A 24,996-nucleotide genomic window follows, 5' to 3' on the forward strand; every position below is an offset into this window, starting at 1 on the left:
CACTTTACAATTTAAACCTACATTATTATAGATGTAACCTAATAATATAACCTCATAGATGTCGACTTAAAAAATTAAAAACTTCCAATCTAAACAAAACTGTCACATTCCGTCAACGGCATCGTTCCCTTATACAATTATAATTAGGTTTATTTACAATTTCGGGGATGTGACGGTGTTTTTATATTGTTAATTTTTAAGATTTACATTTTATAGAAAAGATACGGAGAACTACGATTTAATAGAAAGGCACGTTATAGGTATCAAGCTGGTCTGATAGTAAAACAGTGCAATTACTAACTTTGTACTTTGTGTAATGAATGTTTTGAATCTCTTGATAGACTGCGATAACGCTAAGTATGCTCTGACTTGGCAGTGACAACACATACTAGTACATACTTATATCTTGTGCGTTTCTCTAGAAACCTCCTCCCTCTCACAGCTAAACTGTGGAATGAACTATCGCCTGCGGTATTTCCGGACCGATATGGCATTCAAATCTTCAAGAAAATAGCGTACTTCCTATCTTGACGAGCGGTCTGGCCCAGTGGATAGTGACCCTGCCTGTAAAGCCGATGGTCCTGGGTTCGAATCCCGGGAAGGGCATTTATTTGTATTATGAACACAAATATTTGTTCCTGAGTCTCTAAGTATGTATTTATATAGATAAAAGTATGTATATCGTCGCCTAGCACCCATATTACAAGCTTTGCTTAGTTTGGGCTGTTTGGGGGTAGGTTGATTTGTGTAAGATGTCCCCTAATATATTTTCATTTTTATTTTATTTTGAAGGCAGGCAACGCATTTTCAACCCCTCTGGTGTTACAGGTGTCCATGGGCGACGGATCGCTTACCATCAAGCGATTCATCTGCTCGTTTGCCTCTTAGGCCAGGATTACACTCGTAAGTTGTACTTACGTAAGTAGGGACAAATCTATTTGCTAGAATGAGATAACGATATTCATATCTCATTCTGTATTATAGCTGTGTCCCTACTTACGTAAGTAAAACTTACGAGTGTAATCCTGGCCTTATATCATAAAAAATACTTGGCGTAATACTAATAAATGATGATAGCGTGGTTCAACCGCTGAGTTATTATTACTATAGAGACGACATACCAAATAATGAAATTGTCGCAATCACAACCTGTACCACGTGACCAAAACATCGTAAGCGCCGTAAAATTCATGGCGCTTACTCGTTTAGGTCGCGAGATTCACGCTCCGATTCTATGGTTTGATGCCAAAGCGGCAGCAACTCATGGCGCAAAATACTAGTCCTCTGTGCCGGTTCTATACGTTAGTAATAATAGTTCAATGGGTTCAACTTTATGTAGCATATGTCTTTCTAAAGAATAGCGCAAGTCAGAGTTAACATCTGATAACAAACAATTAAACATTTTGTCATTTTGTTACAGCTGTCACACATCAAGCTAGTGTTGAATAGTAAACATCTACGACAAAAAGCGAAATCATGGAATGTAATGTAAGTAAACAACATTTATTTACATGAAAGATGTATACAGTTGTACTACTAAACTAAATTAATAACTCCTTGAGGCATTGTACCAAGGATGCTGGCGGCATTTCCTCGCTGTATCACAATGCTGATGCTGATAGGCTGATACGTTGTGCGAGGAAGCCGCCAGCTCTTCGGTCACCAGTTACGCCAATCTGGTTGCGATTTCTTCGCGATTTCTGCAAACAACTTGTGCGCGCTGGGACCCCAAGGACCTAGAGTTTTACCTCCAAATGGTACAAAACTAAAGGTAAGTAAGTATACTTATACTGCCAATATCTAACTCTGGCGGCATTTCCTCTTTGTATCGCAATGCTGATACGTTGTGTGAGGAATCCGCCAACTCTTCGGTCACCAGTTACGTCAACCAGACGCTTCGCGATTTTTGAAAACAACTTGTGCGCGCTGGGACCCCATGGACCTAGAGTTTCAACTCCAAATGGTACAAAAAGGTAAGTAAGTATACTTATACTGCCAATATCTCACTTGGTACATGAGCCCATAACAACTTGTTACGGGTTTGAAATGGTTTTGATACGGTTGTTTTGGTGATTGGCGCGCATCTCACGCACGACTTTCACTTCATTTCGCATGCACCAATCAGCATGAACGATCTTCAAGGTCGTATCAAAATGAGATCAAAACAATAGGCCGCTACAGACCTTGCAACAAATGGCGATTTTAGTAACCCGGTGGCTGAGTAGGAGCAACGATCACACAATTAAATCGATCTATCAAATGCCGCAATATATCGCAATCGCATGCAATTATCGGTAACGTTTCGAATCTCGATGCAATGCGAAGTGCATCAAATGCAAGGCATGGGTTCCAAAATTGAGTCGAAAGTCCAGAAATCTATAACTTTCGACTCACCTGTACGTACAAAGCAAGCCATTGGAATCTCACCAAGATCGTACATAATACATGTAATGCGTCCTTTTGACCATGACCGCGCGCCTTGAATGACTAACTTCGTTTATACTGAACCAGAGAAATCTCTCTTTCTAAGGTTTACTACGGCCAAAATGGTTTTCCAAAGAAAAGCATACATTCTATTGCTGCTATGTATGCGGCTGATCCCTACTACGAGTATTCCTATTATCTATACTAATCAATACTAATCTTATAAATGCGAGTCTGTCTGTCTGTCTGTGTGTTCCCTCTTCACGCTTAAACCGCTGAACGGATTTAGTTGAAATTTGGCATAGCGATAGTCCCGGGGAAGGACATAGGATAGTTTTTATGTGGCAAGTCATCCCTAAAGAGGACGAAAAGAATAAGAATAAGAAACCATTTATTGCTACACAAAAAAAAACTGATAGTTTAAAAAAGGAACTGGCTCAGCATAATATATGCTGCGTCAGCCGTTTCATTACAAATTGACTGCGGAGCGCCGATTTTCAGTCCGTCCCCTTGGGGTGGAAATGAGAAAATTCATGAATTGCCTATTAATTGGTGTAAGCAATTAAGCATATTATGCTCAAAATTATTGCCATTTTATTTTATCCAGGCGCTATACTTACTCTAACTGCTGCAACTAATTCCACGCCGACGAAGTCGCGGGCAAAAGCTAGTAATCACTACATAATATAAAACAAATTGTCTTTCCGCTGTCTGTCTGTCTCTATACTCTCTATGTATGCTTAGATCTTTAAAACTACGCAACGGATTTTGATGCGGTTTTCACCTATCAATAGAGTAATTCTTGAGAAGGATTTAGTGTAATTTGTAAAGGTTTTGTGTAACCCGTGCGAAGCCGGGGCGGGTCGCTAGTAATATTATAAATACGAAAGTAACTCTGTCTATTACCTCTTCACGCTTAAACTGCTCCACCGATTTAGATGAAATTTAGCATGGAAATAGTTTCAAGCCCGGGGAAGGACATAGGATAGTTTTTATCAATCATCATCATCAGCAGATCCGCAATTTGAATTTATTTGAATTTGAAATCATTTATTTCATGTAACTGTGACACATACATTTTGTTAGTAAAAAACAGTTTAAAAAGGGTTAGTACCTAAGCCTAACAATTATATCTATACCTAAACCTACACACTTAACTTACAAGTTACCACTGTATGATGCCCATTGGGGAATGTAGCACCGCACAGTGTAGCAATGATGCTCTTGGTTCAATTTTGGAATCTGTCGCTTGCTCAGATATCAATAGCCCCCTTGTGAAGAAATTACTATCAGAATAATTGTTTATATTGCGATCACAGTATAAGGGCCAGTTGCACCAACCATACTTAACAGACTGATCAACATCACTCGACCGAGTACTATGAAAATTCCTACACAATAAAATTTAGCGAACGCTTTAACGGTGACAGACGGTTTGGTGCAACCGAGCCTAATAGTGCTCCTCATTACAACACACGCTCATGAATTAAAACTTTATTTAACAGCATCTAATTCAAATAAATCTTATAATTACTGTAGTAACAATTTCCTCACGTGTCTTTATATGATAGTTCTCATAATACAGATTAACTAAATTGGGTCTACGTAAACTACATAACCCGTCTATTCTGAATGGGGTAATTAGGCTTTTGTCTCGGCACTCTGTAACCCAAACATTTGCCTTTCATCACGAGATGGTAATGCGTCAGTCCTTTAAACACAAATTTAGCATATTTTATTATTTGCCACACCCTTATAAGTGGATATCGTTGTGGTCTATGTATGAAATACAGTATTATATATATAATACTCAATGCAAAAATTGAAAAGAGAAATAATTAAGCTTAACCCTCTGCAACTGTGGTGACTTTTTTAGAGAGACTACTGATGTGGAGATTGTGGAGTCTATCAGACCTCATTTTCGATAATTCATTAAAAATAAACTAATGGCAAAATGGTAACTATTGTTTTATCAATCGATTATTCCATTAATAATTTAATAAATTAAATTGTAAAATGGGTTTAAAAACAAAATACATACGAAAAATATAATAAATTTTAATGAGGCCACAGTTTCTTACAATTTGTACTTAGGCTCACAAAAAATATATAAAAAAAACTAAACAATCAACAACTTCTAGTAAATTAATAATTTTCCTACTTTTTAACATTGTATTATACCTGAAAGAAAAATTGAGAAAATCTAAAGACGGAATAAGGCAATAATCAGTCCTGAAGTTGGTACTTATTTTAAAGGTTTTTCCTCGATCAGCCATCTAAAATATAATTATTTATGTGGTTAGGTATCTCAGACACTATAGAAACATTAATATTTTTATGTGGTGACGTCTGATAGACACTATTCACACTATGGACAAGTACATAATTTTATGAGGCGAGGTCTGTCAGACCCAGGACTTATTGCTGTACTCACGTCTGTGGGACACCCACAGCTCATATCACCCGGTGTTTATTGTTTTTAAACCTACTCCTAAATACTTCGTATTTTAACAAAACCGAAGTGATCCCATAAGTGTTCCGTTTGTCAAAACAAAGTTTTGCCCGGAACACTAATAATAGCTACCTACGCTAAAATAGACTTCAGCGGGGCTAAGATGGACGGCTGTCTATCATTTGTCACCATACCTGTCACGCTCTAACAAGTCCGTAAGTGCGAAAGTGACGCATGATATGACAAGTGACAAAAACGCGACCATGATACCGGTGCAGGCGGTGCACGGTGCTGGATTTGTTAAAATGGAATTAAACTACTCCGTTTTGGCCACTTAGATAACCCGCTCGATTTTTACACCTACAGTTTAAAACATGAAAAATATTTATTTATTGTAAATTATTGCGCCTTTATTTTTCAATATTTTACACAGAAATATAAGAAACTCTACACATTAGATATTTTAATGCTAAATAATGTTACGTTACGCAATCCTGCTCACGATCCTGCGGCCTATATTCTATTTGATGGATTTATCATGTCAATCAATTATGCAAAAGTAACTGATTGATTCGGAAGCCATGTTCAATAAGACAGCTACCAACTGTACCCCTAGTATAAATTTAATTCGATAGCGTGACGTGACGTACTCGTTTGCGTTAAGTCTCATTTTGTATGGGATTTGAGTTTCCAAAACGTCCCGCTTGGCGCGCTGTTCAAAATTCCATACAAAATGACACAACGCAAACGCGTACATCCGTCACGCTGTCGAATTCAAAACACTAATAGGGGTTCTGCGCGTAAAGTACTATGTATGCGGTACTTCATAGGTAGGATAGGATACATCAGACTATGCATATTAAATATCGTTAGGTGGTAAAGGGTTTCGGTAAATGGACATTCATATTAATCTATACAATACCTTGATTTAAACTAAAACTATTTTCACTCATAATTTTAAAACTAACACGGGACTTAATCGCGTAAATACTTACGTTTTTTTATGTAAACGTAACGTAATAAACGTTCGTTTTAAAATTGTACAATACCTTACCTACTAATATTATAAATGCAAAAGTTACTCTGTCTTCACTTCACGCTTAAACCACTGAACCGATTTAGATTAATTTTGGTGTGGAGATAGTTCGAGTCTAGAGAAGAAAATCATACCTTTAGTTGTGAAAAAGATTAGATAATTATATATTAAATATCACCATTAATTTTATCTGTAATTTTTTGCAGCGGACGATGTGTGCACGTGAAAGTGATCCCTTAAAGACGTCACTTGCAAGGTAGGCACTTCTTGATTAATATAATATAAATAAAAAAAGACAATCATAATATAAATAATAAATATTTAATGAATTGGAATCGATTATCGGTATTATCATTGCTGGGTCGTTCACCATCGGTCATCGAATGCAAAATACGTAGTGACAACGTAAGCCTTTGACATTTTTTGCAATATGGCATCATCACAATGTGATGATGCCATAATAATAAGAAATTTATTTTCATTAAAAGCTAAATGCTTTCCACTTTTGGTTATGAATTGTATAGAACCAAATATAATTTATTGGTCTGCCATATGAATATGATTATAAAAAGAAACTTATTCAAACAATTTCATTTCTTACCGTAGTTCCGAAAAACGAGTGTCGCAGTGGGAAGTCCTCATGCGAAAATTCTCAGAAGCCCACAAAGAGGAATGCAAGTAAGTATTGATTTTATTATTACTTACACAAATTGTAGCCATCTTTATTTCCTCGAACGTATAGTAGGAAATAATTCAATACAATTCAATATTTTTATTTCGAATAATGCAATCATCGTAAACATTACTATTTGGTATAGCTGCAAAGCTCTTAGTACTAATCCATGGATTGTAAGCAAATTATTGGAGGATGTTACCAACAGAGAAGCCTTGTCTGTAGTTTGCTGTACAAAAAAGCCTGCCAATTTTTGCGTGGGAGGGGAACGTCAAATTTATACGTAACGTCAAAATAGCCATGTCAGATAAACGTCAGTACATTACATACATTGTATATGACCATTGGCCGACTATTTTCGACAGAGGGGAACGCCTGTTAATGGCTACTCCGTTTGGTTATATCCTCTAAGAAGCAAATTAAAGCGCTACACTAAACCGAGAGAGGTAGTGATGCTGATGTCACAGATCAAAATTTTTAATGAGACGCACTGAAATAGAGACGGCATTAACGTTTACATTAGCGGAGGGTAGATACGGGTTGTTTTAGTGACATTTCGTAATAACAATTTGATTATAAAAAAAATCTTTAAAAAAGAATAAAAACGACTTCAAAAAGGATAAAATAAAATATTGTCCCGTTTTATATGCGCACGCAACTGAAACGTTTGAAGTCGGTGCCACTTGCACTCGCTACTACCCTGCCAAACCAAAACTACTACATACTTATAACTAGTCTCCACCCACGACACGACTTCGTCCAGGTAAAAGTCTCTTCCCGTCCCACCCGTCCGTTAATTTCAACTTCGTTAATTTCAACCCTCATGTCACCCCCTTGGGGAGAAAATTCCAGACCGAAAAGTATGTTATTTCCAAGTTATAGGGCACACTTAGCGCCACTTGCACTATCCCATCTAACCCGGGTTTAACCGGTTAAACCGTTAACCCAGTGTCATATTGTACTGGTAACCATGGTAGCTCCAGGTTTAACCGGTTAACTCCGGGTTAGTGAATGGTGCAATTGGCCCTTAGATGTTATATGGTAAAAATTACTACCTTAAACCATCTTTTTGTATTTTTTTTTCTTATGCAGATTTTTACGGACTTTAAGGAGGCGATGAGGCTTGAATCGTGTATTTTTTTAAACCTTGACCGTTATAGGGTTAAGTTTAGTGTATTTTATGTTTTTTCCTCAGAACGGTGACGCTGGACATCCCGCGAGTGAAACGTGCCGAGAAGTCGTTCCCAACCGGCTCCTCCTACACTGGCACCTGGGACGTGCTCGGGATGAGCGGCCAGGGGATCTACAAGTTGCCAAATGGTACCTTGACTTTTTAGATATAGTGCGTACAGCTATTTCCACATTAGATACGGATCCATTATCCGCTGAATTGAGGATCCGCGTGAGCGAGACAGCGGATACATATAGCGATGTCTCGCTGGACATCCCACGGGGGAAAGGTGAAAGGTTATATGAGGAGAAACCGCCTTAATCCAGGATCAAATTGTACTGGTAACCATTGTAACTCCAGGTTTAACTGGTTAATCCCGGGTTAGTGGGATGGTGCAAGTGGGCCTTAGTAAACTCGACGGTTGAAATATTAGCAGGAATTAACCAGTGTGGAGACTGCTCCTTTCGGGCAAACTCGGCTCCGTTCGGCTCAGCATTGCCCCGAGCAATTATTAGAGTTGGCACAACTTGATGTCCCTTTGCGTGCACGACCACAATTAAGGTAATGACTTGAATTTTGACAACCCTAAATAGCCGAAAGGGCATGATTCGACCCTAAATCGCTGTCAAACTTCGGGTTTGTAGGAAGTGTCCTTTCTGTACGGTAGGTAGGTACTTATTCTGTGACGGAACATACAAGCCATTAAGCATTTTACATTGCATTTTATATGATATCATATTATTTACTGAAGTAGCTTCTCACATCTCGCACTTGAAGGTAAGTATTCAGAAACTTTAAATATATACCAATGTGATTTCAATAAGTTGTGTCGCATTTGCACACATGCATTAGTACTGATTTTTGTTTTGTTGTTGTTTTTATTCGTTAAAATTTGTGAAATTTTAAAAAAAAAAATTGTGAATCGTTCCCTGCTCACAATACAATACCTATACTAGTAACTCGTAAGCGCAGTTACACCATAATGTCCTAAAATATATTCGCCTGACCACAGAATAGGTACTGACTTACGAAAACGTATGGAATTTTAGTAACAACGAAAAATTACATACCCACATTATTTGTCCTAAATTGGGATTTCGTATTTAAGTCATTATTATTCACAACGACGGGACTTAATCGCGTAAAATAAGTTTTAAAATTTACCTCAGACGTTTCGAGGACGGCGTTGTCCCCGTGGTCTCGGAGAAGACTGGCTAAAGTTGATAATAATGAGTAAAAATCGTGAAAGTTTAAATCAGTGTTTCGTATTTAAGTACCCAGAATGGAGAGCTCTTCAAACTTACCTACCAAATTTTATCAAAAATCTGACAAAAAACATCGAGAACAATTTTGGTCTACCAAGCTAACTTGACATCGACTTTTTAAGTAAGTCGTTTATTGCAAACCATGGTACAATACAATAGATGTTACAATTAAAAAAGATCACATGGCACCCTGGTAGGGTATGACAATTATCCTTAAAACTACATTAACTAAATACTAAATAAATTAAATATAACATTTAGTACTTAGATAACACTTCTTAACGTTATATTATTGCTTTTTAATATTTTCTAAGTATAGGAACTTTGTTAACTATCATAATAGATCATCCTGCATAAATTCTTCGATGGTATAGTATGGTTTTTTTAATAGAAGGGACTTGAGTTTATTTGTAAATAAGTGATTTTTTTGTGTATTTTTTATTTCTGTAGGTAGCTTATTATATATTTTTATTGCTCGGCAGTACGGTCCTTTTTTATAAATATCTAAGATTGGTTCCGGAAGAATGAGATTATTTTTGCGACGTGCACTCTTATTAAATTCAAATAGGTGTGAATTGTTTTTGACGAATGAAGTTATTTCCAGGATATACAGAGAGGGGAGAGTCAATATTTGAAGTTCCTGAAAATGAGGTTTGCAACTGTCGGTCTGTGGAATATTTGCCAATATACGGATGCATTTTTTTTGTATTATAAAGAGGTCGTGAGCGTCACTGCTATGGCCCCACAACAGTAAACCATAACTAAGCCAAGACTGTGCATATGCGTAGTAAGCGGACAGGGCGCACTGGATATGTGTGTTTGATTTTAAGATGCTGAACGCGTAAAGGAAGGAAGATAATTTTGCTTTATTTTTGGCTATATGTTTTTTCCAGTCTAGGTGGGTATCAATAGTTAGTCCTAGCAGGGTACATTCAGTCTCTTCTTTTATGTTTAAATCTAGTAATAGTGATGTCAAGTCAGTCGGTCTTTTCTGGTGTGGTCGAAATTGTATAGTCTTTGTTTTAGCTGTATTTATAATTAAGTTATGGTCTTGTAGCCATTGTGATATGTCAAAGAAGGTTTCCTTTATGTGTGAAAAGTTATTATTTGAGTCATTATCGTGTTTAAATAGGAGGGAGATATCGTCGGCAAATACTACGCATTTATGGTTAGTAATTTTTGGGAGGTCGTTTATGTATATTAAGAAGAGCACACATCCCAGTACGCTGCCTTGGGGAATGGAGCTGTTGACAGTTTGCCACTTAGATTGAATTTTTTGAAGCTGTCCGGAATCTTTATAGTAATGGTCGATTTGCACGAATTGTTGTCTGTTTTTAAGGTATGATTTTAACCAGTTGTAAGCATTGCCTCGGATACCTATTTCGTGTAATTTACTAAGTAGAATTGGATGGGATACTCTGTCGTAGGCTTTGGACAAATCTAGCAGAAGGCCAATGGCATAATTTTTATTTTTAAGATATTCTAATATATTTTGGATGTATGTGTACACTGCTAGGGTGGTTGAACGTTTCTGGCGGAAACCAAACTGATTTTCTTCTAGTAAGTGATATTTTTCAAAAAATTTATAGATTCTGTCTGCCATGCATTTTTCAAATATTTTCGATATGGACGGTAAGAGGGCAATAGGTCTGTAATTGGTGGGATCAGTTTTTTTTCCGCCTTTTTTGAGGATAGGTTTAACTGCTGCTATTTTTAATTTCTCTGGAAAGGAGCATTCGTTAAAAGACTGATTGATGAGAAGTGTAATGGGTGGAGTTAACTCACTGTTACAGGTTTTTATCAAACTGGGTGGAATTTCATCGAAACCACAGCTATGTTTATTAGGGAGGTTCTGAATAATTTTTTGGACTTCTTGTTCGGTAACAGGGTGGAGGAATATCGAGTTGACAGAGGGATTGGGACTTGGGCGACCTAGGGGTTTGCTAGGTCCAGCGGTGTGGCCCACAGAGGTAAAATAATCACTAAAAGCATTAGCTATCGCTTGTGGGCATTCAATCTTTGTGTTGTTAATCAACAGTTCTATATTATTATGTTGTTTTTGTGTATTTTTGCCGGTTATATTTTTAATTACATGCCACATTGCTTTAGTTTTGTTAGAAGATTTTTCCATTTCTTGTATGTAATTAAGCCGTTTTGATTTTGTTATGCATTTTTGGAGCGTTTTGGAATATATCTTGAAATGATTTTTTAATACTTTATCGTTATTTTGATTGACCATAATTTGTAACTGCCAAAAGGCAAAAAAAAATTAAAATGAACGCACGCACGATTTTTTGAGGCCCTTTGTAATCCAAGTCTTTTTCTTTTTATAATTACATTTAGTGTTTTTTTGTGGAAAGAATTTAATATCCCGGACTGTGTAAGTGTTTAAAACATCAAACTTCTATCTAACTATAGGGTAGAGGATAGGTTAACTAGATGACGTTGAAATAACACTTGCGCAGTCTGTGCTATCAAAATCGCTGCCAACTTAGCTTGGTCTAATTCTTTAGAGCTCTTATTACACTAGCAATTCTGCGCTGCGTTTTCTCGGCGGTTCTAACTAATCCGCGGCGTGGAATTTTGTGTGGAAACGCTGAATAAACTGTAATAATCGGCCTATTATATAGGTAGAAGCTAAGTTACGGGAAGTATATAGCCTAACTTGGCGTTATGAATAAACTATTTTTATTTGTATAGGAGATGTTTGTGTCTCACGGAAGTTTTTAAAATTGGTATCACAATTGAACGTGAATGAATACAACCCTTGAGCAAACGAGACTGGCTCAGCGAGGCAAGACCTTAAATTTCCCAACGGTGGATACTTTACACAAGCGTTGTTTGGGAAGCTTCTCGTACAATTTTATATCAAAACTGTTTTCACGTGAATTACTAGTTATCCACGTGAAAACGTAAATATCGGTTTCCTCTGCCGATTTTTATTTTATTGTTGATTTTTTTGATTAGATTTTGATCAAATTTGGTGGATAGATAGTTCCTTATTATTCTGACCAACATAAGCGCAATTTTACCACCAAGCTTGTCCCAGAAAAAAAATGTCGTTTGTATTCGCACCGATTGCACATCAGACTTCTGACCAAAAGGCTTAAGGAGGAGACTATTATATGTAAAAAAATACCTGTTTTCTTATTCTTTATAAAAAGAAATCTCTTTCGTTTACATTTTCGAAGATATCGCCATCACAAAAAAAAGACTACATGAAAAATGTTGTACAAACACAAAATCGAGGCATTACCACGAAAAACTAGCAGTGAAGTTAATCTATGTAGTTAGTAAGACCTGTTCAAAGGTTGTTAAAAATATTCTTAGAAACTGATGGTAGACGATGGCGGACTACAAATAATACAGAGAAGAACATCATAGCTGCGTTAGAAAAAACGCATATTATCCTGTCTGTACTATATTTAGCCAGAAGTGCAAAACTTACAAGTGAACAGTGCAAAGTATTTAAAAAAATAACTCTATAAAGACCTACAAATAATATTTCAATATTTCAAAATTTGTTGTAAGGTCGTTTTTTTTTAGTTTTTCGTAAATAACTCGTGAACGGTAGCCCATAGCAAAAAATAATATTGTATTTGCGTAAATAATCTGCATAAAATTTCCTACAAAATAGATATACAGGTTATCCCAAAAACGACCTTTAAACTTTGTGATAAAACAACGCAACCTAATTGTGTAGTGGGGTTTTTTGAATTGTCTCAATGAGTATTAGTTGCCTGTGGAAAGAATAGTACACTCTGCGATAAAAGCTTGTACCAAAAATGTAATTTTTGCCAAAAACTTATTTAACAATAATGCATAACTCGGAAACGCGAGCTACGCTTGATAAGAAAGTAAATAAATGTAGGACATATTTTAAAGGCGCCTTGGGATATTACAGCTTTTTCAGCTCATACACGTACTATACGGACATTTGTGCCATTTTCAACCAAAAGGGTACTTATTGTCGCTTGTCAGTAAGGCGCTATTTCCATATAGCTTCAATTAGAAATCAACCTTATCAACAAGCGACAATGTGGTACCTTTTAGTTGAAAACGTCACATTTAGGTACCGGAACGATATTTTATATTAAACTTTTAACAGTCTCACTAGTATGAACTCGTGATATAGCGACTTTAAGAAAAAAGAGGTTTAAGCCAAAGTGAGGGAATTTAAGCCATAATATAACAGTTTTACACTATTTTCTTTCCAGCTCTACTGAACCTGAATAATAAGAATAAGAATAAGAATTGTTTATTGCCACATTATCAAGTACAAAAGAAAATAAAATTACATAAAACAAGAATAAGAAAAAACAATTATCGAATTTAAACTGTTGTGAGACATACTAATATTAAATCATTTTACGGTTTAGACTCACTTGTTTTAGTCACTCGCGCGATAATGTACGCAACACACGGTCGTCGTGAACGCTGCTCGCACTATTAGTGCTTTAGAAAGGAGACCTAGGCTCTCCGAAACATGTCGCGCGAGTGTCTAAAACAAGTGAGTCTAAACCGTAAAATGATTTAATAAAAAACAATTATTAATTTATAAGTAATAATATTTATAAGTAATAGTATTTTATTTAGTTTATAATATCTTCATTTAAAAGGGTATTAAGGATAGGTATTAAGGTTTCTACCTTACACTTTATTAATTAACTCATAAATTAATTCTTAATTTAATGTTAATATATCAATACGTTATTAACAGACATATTGAATAATACTTCATTATCCATTATACTTCCCACATTTTAGAACTGTTCAGATAGTATGGAACAAATGTTACCAAAACACTAATTAAATTCACTCGTCCACTCACCCTATCTTTACTGCTGGTATTCACCCCATTATTTCAGGAGTTAATTTGGCAACGCTACAAGGCCACATAAAGCGGTGCCGGATCATTAATTACATTTAATGTATACTAGCTATATTACAGGACCCTGTATCTCACTCTAATATTCTGAGCAAAATTTCCTCCTTCACGGTCATGTGACCCGAGCATGTAAGCGTTTCAAAAAAGGTCTCTTCTGCGGACAATACAATAAAAATTAACGACCCGGGTACGGTTACATTATATATCACGTTTTCTTATTTCAGTCTCAAGTAAGGTGCATTTGATTAACTTCGACAACGGGTTAATTTTGAATATAGCTAATATCTATTAAAGAAAACCGGACAAGACAAGTGCGAGTCGGAGTCGCCCACCCCCTCGGTGGGCGACTCCGACTCGCACTTGTTAGAATCCTCCTTACTTTTTAGAATTTGTTGTTATAGCGGTAACAGAAATACATCATATGTGAAAATTTCAACTGTCTAGTTATCACGGTTCATGAGATACAGCCTAAAGACAGACAGACAGAGAGACAGCGGAGTCTTAGTAATAGGGTTCCGTTTTTACCCTTTGAGTACGGAACCCTAAAAAAAGCACTTCATCTACAGTAGAAAGTGCATCTAGTTTAGTAGATATTAGCAATTTCCAAATTACCTCGCTTTCGAGGTTACCCCTTAGCACCTTACTTAAAAAAATGTTTCCCGTCTGTAAGGGTGCAGCGTAAAATTAGCTTACAATAAATTGTTTAGGTATGACCCGTAACTCTGTTTAAAGATGGTCTATTCTAGGTACTTATATTTTTTTTACCATATTATGATATCTTCGAAAGTGTTCTTCAACTCGACATCGTCAGTATTCGGTCCAATTTCTAATAACAAATGAAGTTCAAGTTATAAAGGTCTGCAACAATGTCTCTGCGGTGGCCAATATTGGTCATCTCCGGTCTCACGGCCGTTACCACCTTACACTCTTAAGCAAAAAATAGCCTTATAACAATTAGCGCTACTTTAAATTTATACCTAATTACCACAAATTACGGTCGAAACTTGAATGTGTTACTTTTTACTTACGACATATAGTTGTGGGTGTGAAAACGCAATGTTTCCCTACTCATTACAACGAAAGTGTCGTGGAATAAGAAACCTACTTCTCACCGTTGATATGAATGAATATTTATATTTTACCACAAAAATGCTAAATAGTTTGCGATGTTTTCATAGTAATTTTCGACAGTTCTCACTTTGGTTGCAATTGACGATGTTTCATACTTATCTATCATTGTTTTATCGATTAAATGTCGTAATTTCTTCATTGGCTAGGTGTAATCTATGAGGGCGAATTCGACGACGGAACGTTCCACGGACGGGGCGAACTTCGTTACCCGTGTGGAGCCGTTATATTCGGCAAATGGGTGCGCGGGGAAATGGTGGAGAGGACATTGGTGTTTCCAGACGGGCTGGAGTATGCTGAGGCTGACTGGCCGTACTGTATGATGCCAGACAGGAGGTAAGGTTATAGAAAACACTGGAAGTAGTCACTAATAGTCATATTCGGCAAATGGGTGCGCGGGGAGATGGTGGAGAGGACATTGGTGTTCCCAGACGGGCTGGAGTATGCTGAGGCTGACTGGCCGTACTGTATGATGCCAGACAGGAGGTAAGGTTATAGAAAACACTGGAAGTAGTCACTAATAGTCATATTCGGCAAATGGGTGCGCGGGGAGATGGTGGAGAGGACATTGGTGTTTCCAGACGGGCTGGAGTATCCTGAGGCTGACTGGCCGTACTGCGTGATGCCACCACAGACAGGTAAGGTTATAGAAAACACTGGAAGTAGTTGTATAACTACTTCCAGTGTAATTGTATATGTTTCTTTTACCATTTGCCGAATATGCCTATTAGTATAATAGTATTAGTATAATAGGCATATTCGGCAAATGGGTGCGCGGGGAGATGGTGGAGAGGATATTGGTGTTCCCAGACGGGCTGGAGTATGCTGAGGCTGACTGGCCGTACTGTATGATGCCAGACAGGAGGTAAGGTTATAGAAAACACTGGAAGTAGTCACTAATAGTCATATTCGGCAAATGGGTGCGCGGGGAGATGGTGGAGAGGACATTGGTGTTTCCAGACGGGCTGGAGTATGCTGAGGCTGACTGGCCGTACTGCATGATGCCACCACAGACAGGTAAGGTTATAGAAAACACTGGAAGTAGTTGTATAACTACTTCCAGTGGAATTGTATATGTTTCTTTTACCATTTGCCGAATATGCCTATTAGTATAATAGTATTAGTATAATAGGCATATTCGGCAAATGGGTGCGCGGGGAGATGGTGGAGAGGACATTGGTGTTCCCAGCAGGCGGGCTGGAGTAGGTATGCAATTATATGATACAGTGATACAGACTTTATTCGTAAAAGAAACATATACAATTACACGTCATTTCATTACTTAATTACTATTTACATTTTAATATACAATTTATAATAATAACATTCAGATCCACTGATAATCACGATCCTCAGTTATGAGGGAGGGAGGGAGGGAGTTATGATAGTATGAAATTTGGTATGGGTATAGTTTGAGGACCGTGGAAGAATAGTTTTTATAAATCATCATAATCTTTCCACGCAGAGGAAATTACAGGCAGAATCTAGTAAAGTATAAAACTACCACTGTCAGTCTGTCATGTCCTGTAACCTAACTCGTTGCGCACGCGAACGCCGTGGGCCCACCGCGCCGCGCCGCTTCGCTTCACGTTCGCGAGTTGTTCACCTACGTAAGACGCAGCGTTAAGAAATTGAATCTCATTGGTAATGAGATTAATCTAGGTCTACACTCTGGTTTGGAGTTAGTGGGCTCTGGGGACTGCTGCATTTGGCTTTTGGTACTGCGAGTACGTTTCACTCATCGGTGTGCACTTGGGCGCTGGGTATATTAACTGTGGCTGGTGATATTTTAAGATCAGTAAGAAATTTGATAAATTCAAATCCCTACTAATATTAAATAAATTGGTAAATGAATATATTTTGGGACATTCTTACACAAAATTACTTTAGAACTTAGGACCATCTGCTACGTAGGTAGGGCCACTACCAACTAGGCCAAACTGTCAAAACTGGGTCTCTATTGTTTTCCATAAAGTTTTAAGTCATAATGTATTGTTTGTCCACATTTTCGTTAGTCATAATTTGGTTTTTCTCAGAAACGCGTAACTTTTTGGGATTGCCATAAAACAAACCTTTTTTTTTCTTGCAGGGGTAAATACATTTACGTATCTCACCCCCGAGCTGCGAAGGCCCGTTGGGGATGGGGTGGTATGTGGGACTCGCTCCTCCGGTACTCCCTCTGTTGCTCAGAGGGAGGGGAGGAGAATACCCAGTAACTTCCCCTGCGGCGTTACCCTCTCTGCCGTTATTGGGGAGCATTGTGAGGCCACGAGTATTCTATCACGATGCTCCCCCAACCATAAAACAAACCAAACCTAACCTATCTATAGGAAAACCTTAGGAAAACCTGAAAGTTAACGGTTTCAGAAATATTACTAATGATAATCTGACAATCATTACATTATGACTTTCAATAATTATATCAAACAAAGGGACCCCGTCAATACTACTACAGTACTAAATGCGCAAGGAAAACTGTCTGCCTTATTACTATCAAAGTTGCCATGGAGATAGTTTGTCCCAGGAAAGAATATAGGATAGTTTTCATATCGGAAATCATTATTTTACGTAGACTATGTCGCGGGCAAAAGGTAAGGTAGTTTACATACACCTATATCAAATTTTAAAAATAGCTAATACTAGCACCAACAATTAATAATGTTCCTATTGTGTAGCGACCCGGCCATTAGGCGTAACAAAACATAACGCCTGATACTTATTACTTAGGTACTCGCGGAGAGAGCTTTTTGTGAAACGAGAATAATGCAAACAGCCTAAACACAGCTGTTTTATGATAACCAGCTTAGGCACTCGTAATATCAATTCAAAAGTACTTTTATAAAAATATAGAAAATAAGACAAATCGAACCAAAAAACATGTTTCGTCGAATTGTAGCACGGGCAAAATTTTAGAAAACAACGTACCGGCTAATGTAATGTTCGTAGTATCACAAAAAACATAAAGGTTTTTCCCGTTATTAGGTACGAAATAGCAGAATGTTTTTTTTTTCTATCTAGGCAATGTTTGGCAATGTTGAGGATGTTTACATTCTACCTAAACTTATTATATCTACGTAAACGACATAAAAAATGTTGAAAAACCTAATCATATGACAATGACAAACGATACCTACAACGTTAGCGGCTTCTAAATAGGCGCATATGAGACTTTCATTATTATTCGCATAAAACAAGTGATCCATCTTCATTATTCCTCCCGCGCATTTGTAGAACGCGAACTTGGTCCGAAAATTACACGCCATTCTGTTCGCAAATGGACGGATATGAATTAAAGCCGCAAAACATTGAACATTTCTTTGCTCGGTTTGCGTTAAATTATTGCTTGAGACGAGCTTTATTTATTTTTATTTATTCTTTTGGATGGGATTGTGGGTTCAAAAATTATGGCGACCTAATCGTGAAAACTTCCTAATTATTTTCCAAATGTTATTTCTTCTCTCGTTAAGACAACAAGATAAATTAAAGATCTAAATTATTAGTTCCAAAAATAGGCAAGGAAGATGTCCCAGTAAAATTAAATTAATTTTGTATGAAGCAGAAACTTCTGCAAACGATGATATTAAGCTTAGAAACAAATTAAAAGTGGAAAGTGGAAGTCCCACCCAAGACACTGAATTTTTCCACTTTTAATTGCATCTAAAATATTAAACAGCAACTTTTATTGGGCATATAATAAAATTCCTTTTTTTTAAAGACAGCTTTTGTAATGATTATCTATATACAAATTTTGAATGTGCATTTAACTTTATTTGCCATCAAAATGTTTTAAATGGACTTCATTTTTGAATTAATAGATAGCCGTTTTATTTTTAAAATGTGTTTCATAAATAGTCTCCAATATTATTAATTCAGTTGCCAAATAAATACTTGGTACCTGCCTAAAAATAAACAAAAGCTGTAACGGCATTAAAATACAACTCATATTGATATATTTTGAGGCTCCGGTTTTGTTGCCAATCTATTAATTTTAGTAACCATTTCTATTTTTTAAACTACCCATATTGGATTTATTACTTGACCGGTTAAATACGTGCCCTTTTAATTTGTTTCTAAGCTTGAAATTAAATTAGAGAATTGGAAGTCAATAATATCTCGAGTAGTGGCTACGATTATTTACATACTATATACTTATACGATATCCTTAATTTTTTCAATACATATTACCTTCTTATTATTCACAATACCCTTTACGGGACCCCTTAACTGGGGGACCCAACATACTGTTTGTCGATTTTTGTTTTTATAAAGATCACAATCAGATGAACCATCTTTTATGATTATCAGATATTGGATAATTAACAAGAAGCGAATACCGTTACGTTTATGACTTCGTTGACACTGTAATTGCAAATATGCGAAATTTATGTCCACGAATGAAATAAACATGTCAACAAAACTCAAATATTACTTTCATGTTGGCATCTTAATTATATTATTATCTCAGATCGAAATATGCACATGATATAACTGTATAGAAAGCAAATTCGACAAGTCTACCATGTGGCCAGTTTTGTGAAAAGTAGCGAGGCTGCCAACGCGGGCGAACTGCCAAATTTTGATACTTACTACTTAGTTATTCGATATCGAGTGTGTGTAGGTATTTCGTATTTTCACTGCGCTCTCGACGAATAAATGCACCCAGATTTCAAATGTTAATACTGATATAAGATGAAGAAGGAATCGAATGAAAATCTTTAGTTACTGCCATGTATTTGTTGCATTGCATGATCAAAGCTCTTTCGAAACTTGGCTTGGGCAAAGGTTTTTCAAAAGCAACAGCCATTGACCTTCAAACCCGGAGAGCCTTATTGGAATTAGTACTTTCTCAAGATATTTTGCTTTTCATCACCCTGAGGGAAGAAAAACAGGAAAGCGCAGAAAAGCGAACTCCGTCACAGTACGGGACAAACGCTTGAAAGATGATGATAGCCCTAAAGAAAGGATTGGAGGAAATCTCCAATCACTGTAGTTATCATATTTCTGTTTTCCCGCAGGTTCACAATAGAGATAGACGACGGACTGGAACCGGCGGGTCGCTCGTACCTTACGGCAGAGCAGCCGACTCGAAATATCCCACCAGGATTTTATGACACGGGTGACAGTTTCTACGACCCGGACGGCAGAATTGTGTACTCGGCGGAGGATTTAACTCGGATTATCAGGTTTGTATCATTAGCATCACAATTAATTTTAATTGTTATACGCGATATAATCCGTTTTCATAGTTTAATTTCATTTCATAAACCATTTAAAAATGCCTAATATTTTGACACTCCCGAACCCAACCCAACCGTCACAAGACCCAATGGCCCCAGTATGATATAATACATATAGTTTGGTCCAGGACTGTCTCATTTCAAACAAAGACAGATAGATAGTTTATTATGGTTCATTATATTTGTATGTGGGTTATAGTTTTGCACATTGTAATTTTCACACCCGTTGACCACGAACATTGTAAAGGGTTTGAAACGTCGGGATGTATTATAAATTCAATATATATACGGGATATAATTAGCTTTCATAGTTTTATTTCAAAAGACAGAGATAATCATAATGTGCCTATTTGTTTTACGCTAGTACCTACTAAGCATCCAAAAGGAATGGATGAGTATAATTTTCCTGGTCCTTACTGACTGACAAAGTTGTGTTTAGCAGACTATATCTACGCACAAAATATAAAAGCTGCTTCTTCTGTCGAGGACATGGGGGCATTTTTTTTTAGTTGTGACTTATAAATACCACCCCCGCCGTAACCAACTATATACGTCGGGCGTGACATACCTTAGGTATATATCAAAAGGGTCGCAGGTTTTTTTTTTCACTAACACGCAACGTTTTTAAATTAAAACCTAGAACTGTGTACACGACCTAATCGCAATAACTGTTAATATATTACTTTTATCAATGATAGTACTTTATGTTTATTGCTACGTCTTATCCTTATTATAATTCTAGCAGTTTAAACTCTATTAGGCATCCTATACGCATATATAATGTATCACGGGCGAAATCTGTCCAAACGGAATCGGGTAAAGGTCGCGCCATCTCAGCAGTTATTCCTATTGCTTAACACTCGTTTGAAGTGAAGAAACCCTAGAAGTCCGTAAAGAATAATCAATTGGAATCTGACTAGTAGGCATTTAGACAACATCGATCAGGGGGCTGCTTGATAAACAGTCTTAGGTAGATCTGTTTTAAACTCCATTTGTTAGAGAAATACTTCCTCTGGTATTACAGAAAAGGTCCTACCTAACTAACAAACATATTTTATAAATCCTCGGCTTGCTTTTGCCGACTGCTATGGGTCACCTTATAGCGAATTAATATCTTGCAGATAATTATTTGGTGATTTTTTTCATTGCATTGTGGGTAAAGCAGATTGCATGTAGATTTATAGGTAAGGCACATTGCGTGTTAATATTAGATACCGAAGTAATAAGCACATGGCGTGTTGATACTCGTAGTTTTAAAGATCTCTCACTATTCTGTTTCTTGGCTGGTATTATTATGATTATGTCGACTTGGAAATCACACTTAAATAGGCGCACTTAACAGATTATATTCCGTGACCACAGATACTGGTGGGTTCTTAATTTCTGATAGATTCCCCCCATGTGGGAAGAGTCTTAAACTAGTTCGTCTAAATCGTCGTTCGTCGATTGTTCGGTAATTAATGTGAATATCATCCCTTATCGTTGGTCTCGGGGGAAGTGAAGCTCGCAGGGCCGGGAAGTTACTTATGTGATAAAATTATGCCGCGCGGAATTTTGTGCCCGTTTTGCCCTAATTAAGCATTTTGCTGTAATTGTGAGTTATTACTCTTCTGTTAGATACTGTTGAGTTATTGTTTGCACTACAAAAACGTCTGGTATATAATATTCTCTCACTGAAATAATGCTAGCAGTCGTAAGTTTGAATCTTACTCGATGCAGCCCATATAACCATTCCAGTCGCAGAATCATCAATAGGAGTAACTAAATATCAGATGTGTCGTAACGGTTTCATAACAGTTTTGGTTACTTAGTGTGGTAACAGTGTGCACACAATGCGGCCAGAATTATTTCAGTAACTAACGTGGTCGCCGTGTGTACACTTTTCGGTCACAAAGTGTCTAAACATTTTTATACACTGCGTCCAGTTTGTGACCAAATCTATACACAATGTGTCGAAACATTGTGAAAAAAACTGGTGGTAAAAATATTGGGTTAAGTTCCCAAACTAAGCTAATTTTACTTGAAGTCGATTGAGATTCCTTATGCGCTTTCAGAAAGCCCAGCGCCCGCGAACAGAAGTGGATCATGAATAACTGCCGCACCAATCCCATGAGGCCTCTGGGACCCAGACCGGACCTATACGAGGAGTGGTCCTCACCCAAAACGGAGCCAGATAAGGAGGTGAAAAGAGTGGGGCCCAACCAGCCAAGCTTTGCTTTTTCTAGAAGCAGATTGCATTTGGTGGTCGAGGACAAGGTTTCAGTAAGTGATCATTCACATACGGTTAATGACAGGGCAAGAAATCACGTATTTTATACGTACTTTGCCCAGACCCCAGACACAGTCAGTAATGAAGAGGTTCGCTCCTTCTGCTCTACCGGCCTTCTGTAAGTGGAGTGCAGTATGCGTACACGCAGGTAGAAGCGACGACGAAAGGTTGTAGATTGGTCTTCTTACCTGATCGGCGGTCACCTCCACATTGACCTTAATGTTAAAGTTTTTGATCGTTTTTCTGCAACTTAGGGATTCATTTCAATGAGACTGGAGTTCCTTATTATTATTATTGGGGTGTTGTGGGCCTTTGAGTGCGACGTCGACCAAGCAGTGATCTATGTCGGCCCTTTAAAGTTCATTACTAATGCCCGTTGAATCCAGAATTCCTTAGTAGTGAAGAAGGCTTTTTTTAAGGTTTGCAGTTTAAATGTTCTAACTGTTCTAAGTTTCTAGCCGTTATTCATAATAACTGGCTCAAGATATGGCAATATATTTTTAGACTTTCAGCGCCATGATAAAATTTTTACGCGCCGTGAATCACTGGAGGACCCATTGCAATGTTGCTGCATTCTGTTTCAAACAAAGTCCCAGTTCCTAACTCAAATGACTGGTTACTTACATAGCCTTTCCTTTATCAGGCCTAGAGGGTCTCAAACCGAATAACTTTGTACCTATATATTGTCCCTTTTGTCCAACTTGGCCCAAACTATTTTTTGTTTAGCAATGGCGCGTTAGTTTCCTGTAAAAGTTATCTTTGTCTAAGTACTCGTATAGTTGAAGTAGATATTTAATGATTGCTTTCTAAGTATAAAAATCCATTGCGCGAAACCAAATCTTCAACCACACCGTAGTCAGCCTAGCCATGGTAAATGCTCATTCCAACATATTTCAGGACACTGCGTTTGCCCACCTACGAGCGGATTCTACGTCGACTTCAAGCTTTAGCGATTAATCTTATTTAGTTACTTAAGCTGTCTAGATGTATAAATTATATTTATTAGTATATTTTCTGGAACAGTAGTGAGAAAACTTTGCTTGGTTTTATTAAACCTATTTGGCATGTAGGAGGTATTTTCTTGTGTTAGCATCAATGTGGCATCTATTATACCTTTCGATTATTTTAATAACAGTCAATAATAGGTACTTAATTGGAATAATTGTATAACACTAAATAGCGTTATTTTATTGAATAATAAATATTATTGATTTTTAAAGCTGCCTAATTCATTCATACTCGTACACCTAATTAATAACTTTAAAGGGGTTAATAGGTTCTTACCTAATTTAGATAGGTACTATACCTATATAAAGTAGAACCCTAGGATCTAGTAAAACTGAAGCGTGTCCTCAACCCCAGCTACAAAACAGCTAGTAAGTTCAGTACCCACCTATTAATTTTCTACAAAAATATTCTTGAACCGGGCCATGCAAATTCAGTCCCGAGCGCATTTCCTACAGCTGACATACTGAGGCTATTGGACAAGTTGTTGCTTCGCAGGGTACAGGCGTATCCTCAAAAGACCAGAAGAAGGACGAGCAATCGGTCTCCACTTCAAGGAATTCTCGCAGAGCTCTCACCTTCCGTCTTTTGTCGCACTATGATGACTTCCCAGTTGAATACATTGAACAAGAAATAAAGAAGGAAAAATGAAACATGCTTGGTCGATCCAATAATGTAATTGGCAGAATTAGCTATTAAAGGTTTTTCCGATTTTGCTTGTTTCTCTCAATTCTAATACCGAGACGATTATAAATGACGGTGTAAAACCATTGTGAAGTACTATCCATTTATTCTAAACGTTCCCAAAATCTGAAGAATGTCGGGATTTTGTGCAACCGACATTTTTGCGTTACGCAGCGTCTTACGTAAGCGAACAACTCGCGAACGCGAAGCGAAGCGGCGCGGCGCGGCGGGCCCACGGCGTTCGCGTTCGCAACGGGATCGCCCACGTAGGACACTTGAGACACTTCCATGGGTATCAAAGGATTGATTCACTCCGCGCCGCATCGCTTCGCTTCGCGTTCGCGTGTTGTTCGCCTACGTAGTACGCTGCAGTTTCCTGCCTGGTGCTACTGATTATCACCGTGGATGTCCCTAGGTATCAGATTACGTAAATTTCACTTTTTTTTGTCACCGGAAGTGGTACTATTTTTCGCGCTTTCGGCCAATTCTATTTTTTTACCATTTTTCAAAACTTAGCATCACTTTTATGAACGTGTGCCCTGGTGCTTATCAGGGTATCAGATGACGTCGTAGCAGATCATACGGTCGCCGCCCGTAGTCCGTACTATAAGCGACACCCACAAGAAGTAAAGTAGGTAGGTATATTTACATAGACATATTATACAAGTAGTTATAGACATGAAACAGAGCGACCACGGGTAAGTATTCATGTATTGACAGTTTCATGTATGGCAGCATAATCCTTTTTCTCTTTCACTCTTATA

At 37.4% G+C, this 24,996-nt stretch overlaps 1 protein-coding gene across 3 annotated transcripts; it reads left to right on the plus strand.

Moving 5' to 3' along the window:
• The first annotated feature begins 1,437 nt into the window (after window positions 1-1,437).
• On the plus strand, window positions 1,438-24,261 carry LOC134744642 (MORN repeat-containing protein 5-like). 3 transcript variants are annotated; one of them, XM_063678532.1, is made up of 8 exons: window positions 1,438-1,488; window positions 6,119-6,168; window positions 6,519-6,590; window positions 7,781-7,905; window positions 15,187-15,373; window positions 20,053-20,220; window positions 22,329-22,536; window positions 24,047-24,261. In XM_063678532.1, exons 1-8 carry the CDS (start codon window positions 1,477-1,479, stop codon window positions 24,197-24,199), a joined length of 975 nt encoding a protein of 324 aa, XP_063534602.1. In that variant the 5' UTR covers window positions 1,438-1,476; the 3' UTR covers window positions 24,200-24,261. The 3 variants fall into 3 exon arrangements, with proteins under 3 accessions (XP_063534602.1, XP_063534603.1, XP_063534604.1); XM_063678533.1 differs by lacking the exon at window positions 24,047-24,261 and adding an exon at window positions 23,441-23,562; XM_063678534.1 differs by lacking the exon at window positions 1,438-1,488 and having other exon boundaries at window positions 6,120-6,172.
• Window positions 24,262-24,996: the final 735 nt, after the last annotated feature.

Source organism: Cydia strobilella, chromosome 10, assembly GCF_947568885.1.
Source record: "Cydia strobilella chromosome 10, ilCydStro3.1, whole genome shotgun sequence".
Lineage (NCBI taxonomy): Eukaryota > Metazoa > Arthropoda > Insecta > Lepidoptera > Tortricidae > Cydia > Cydia strobilella.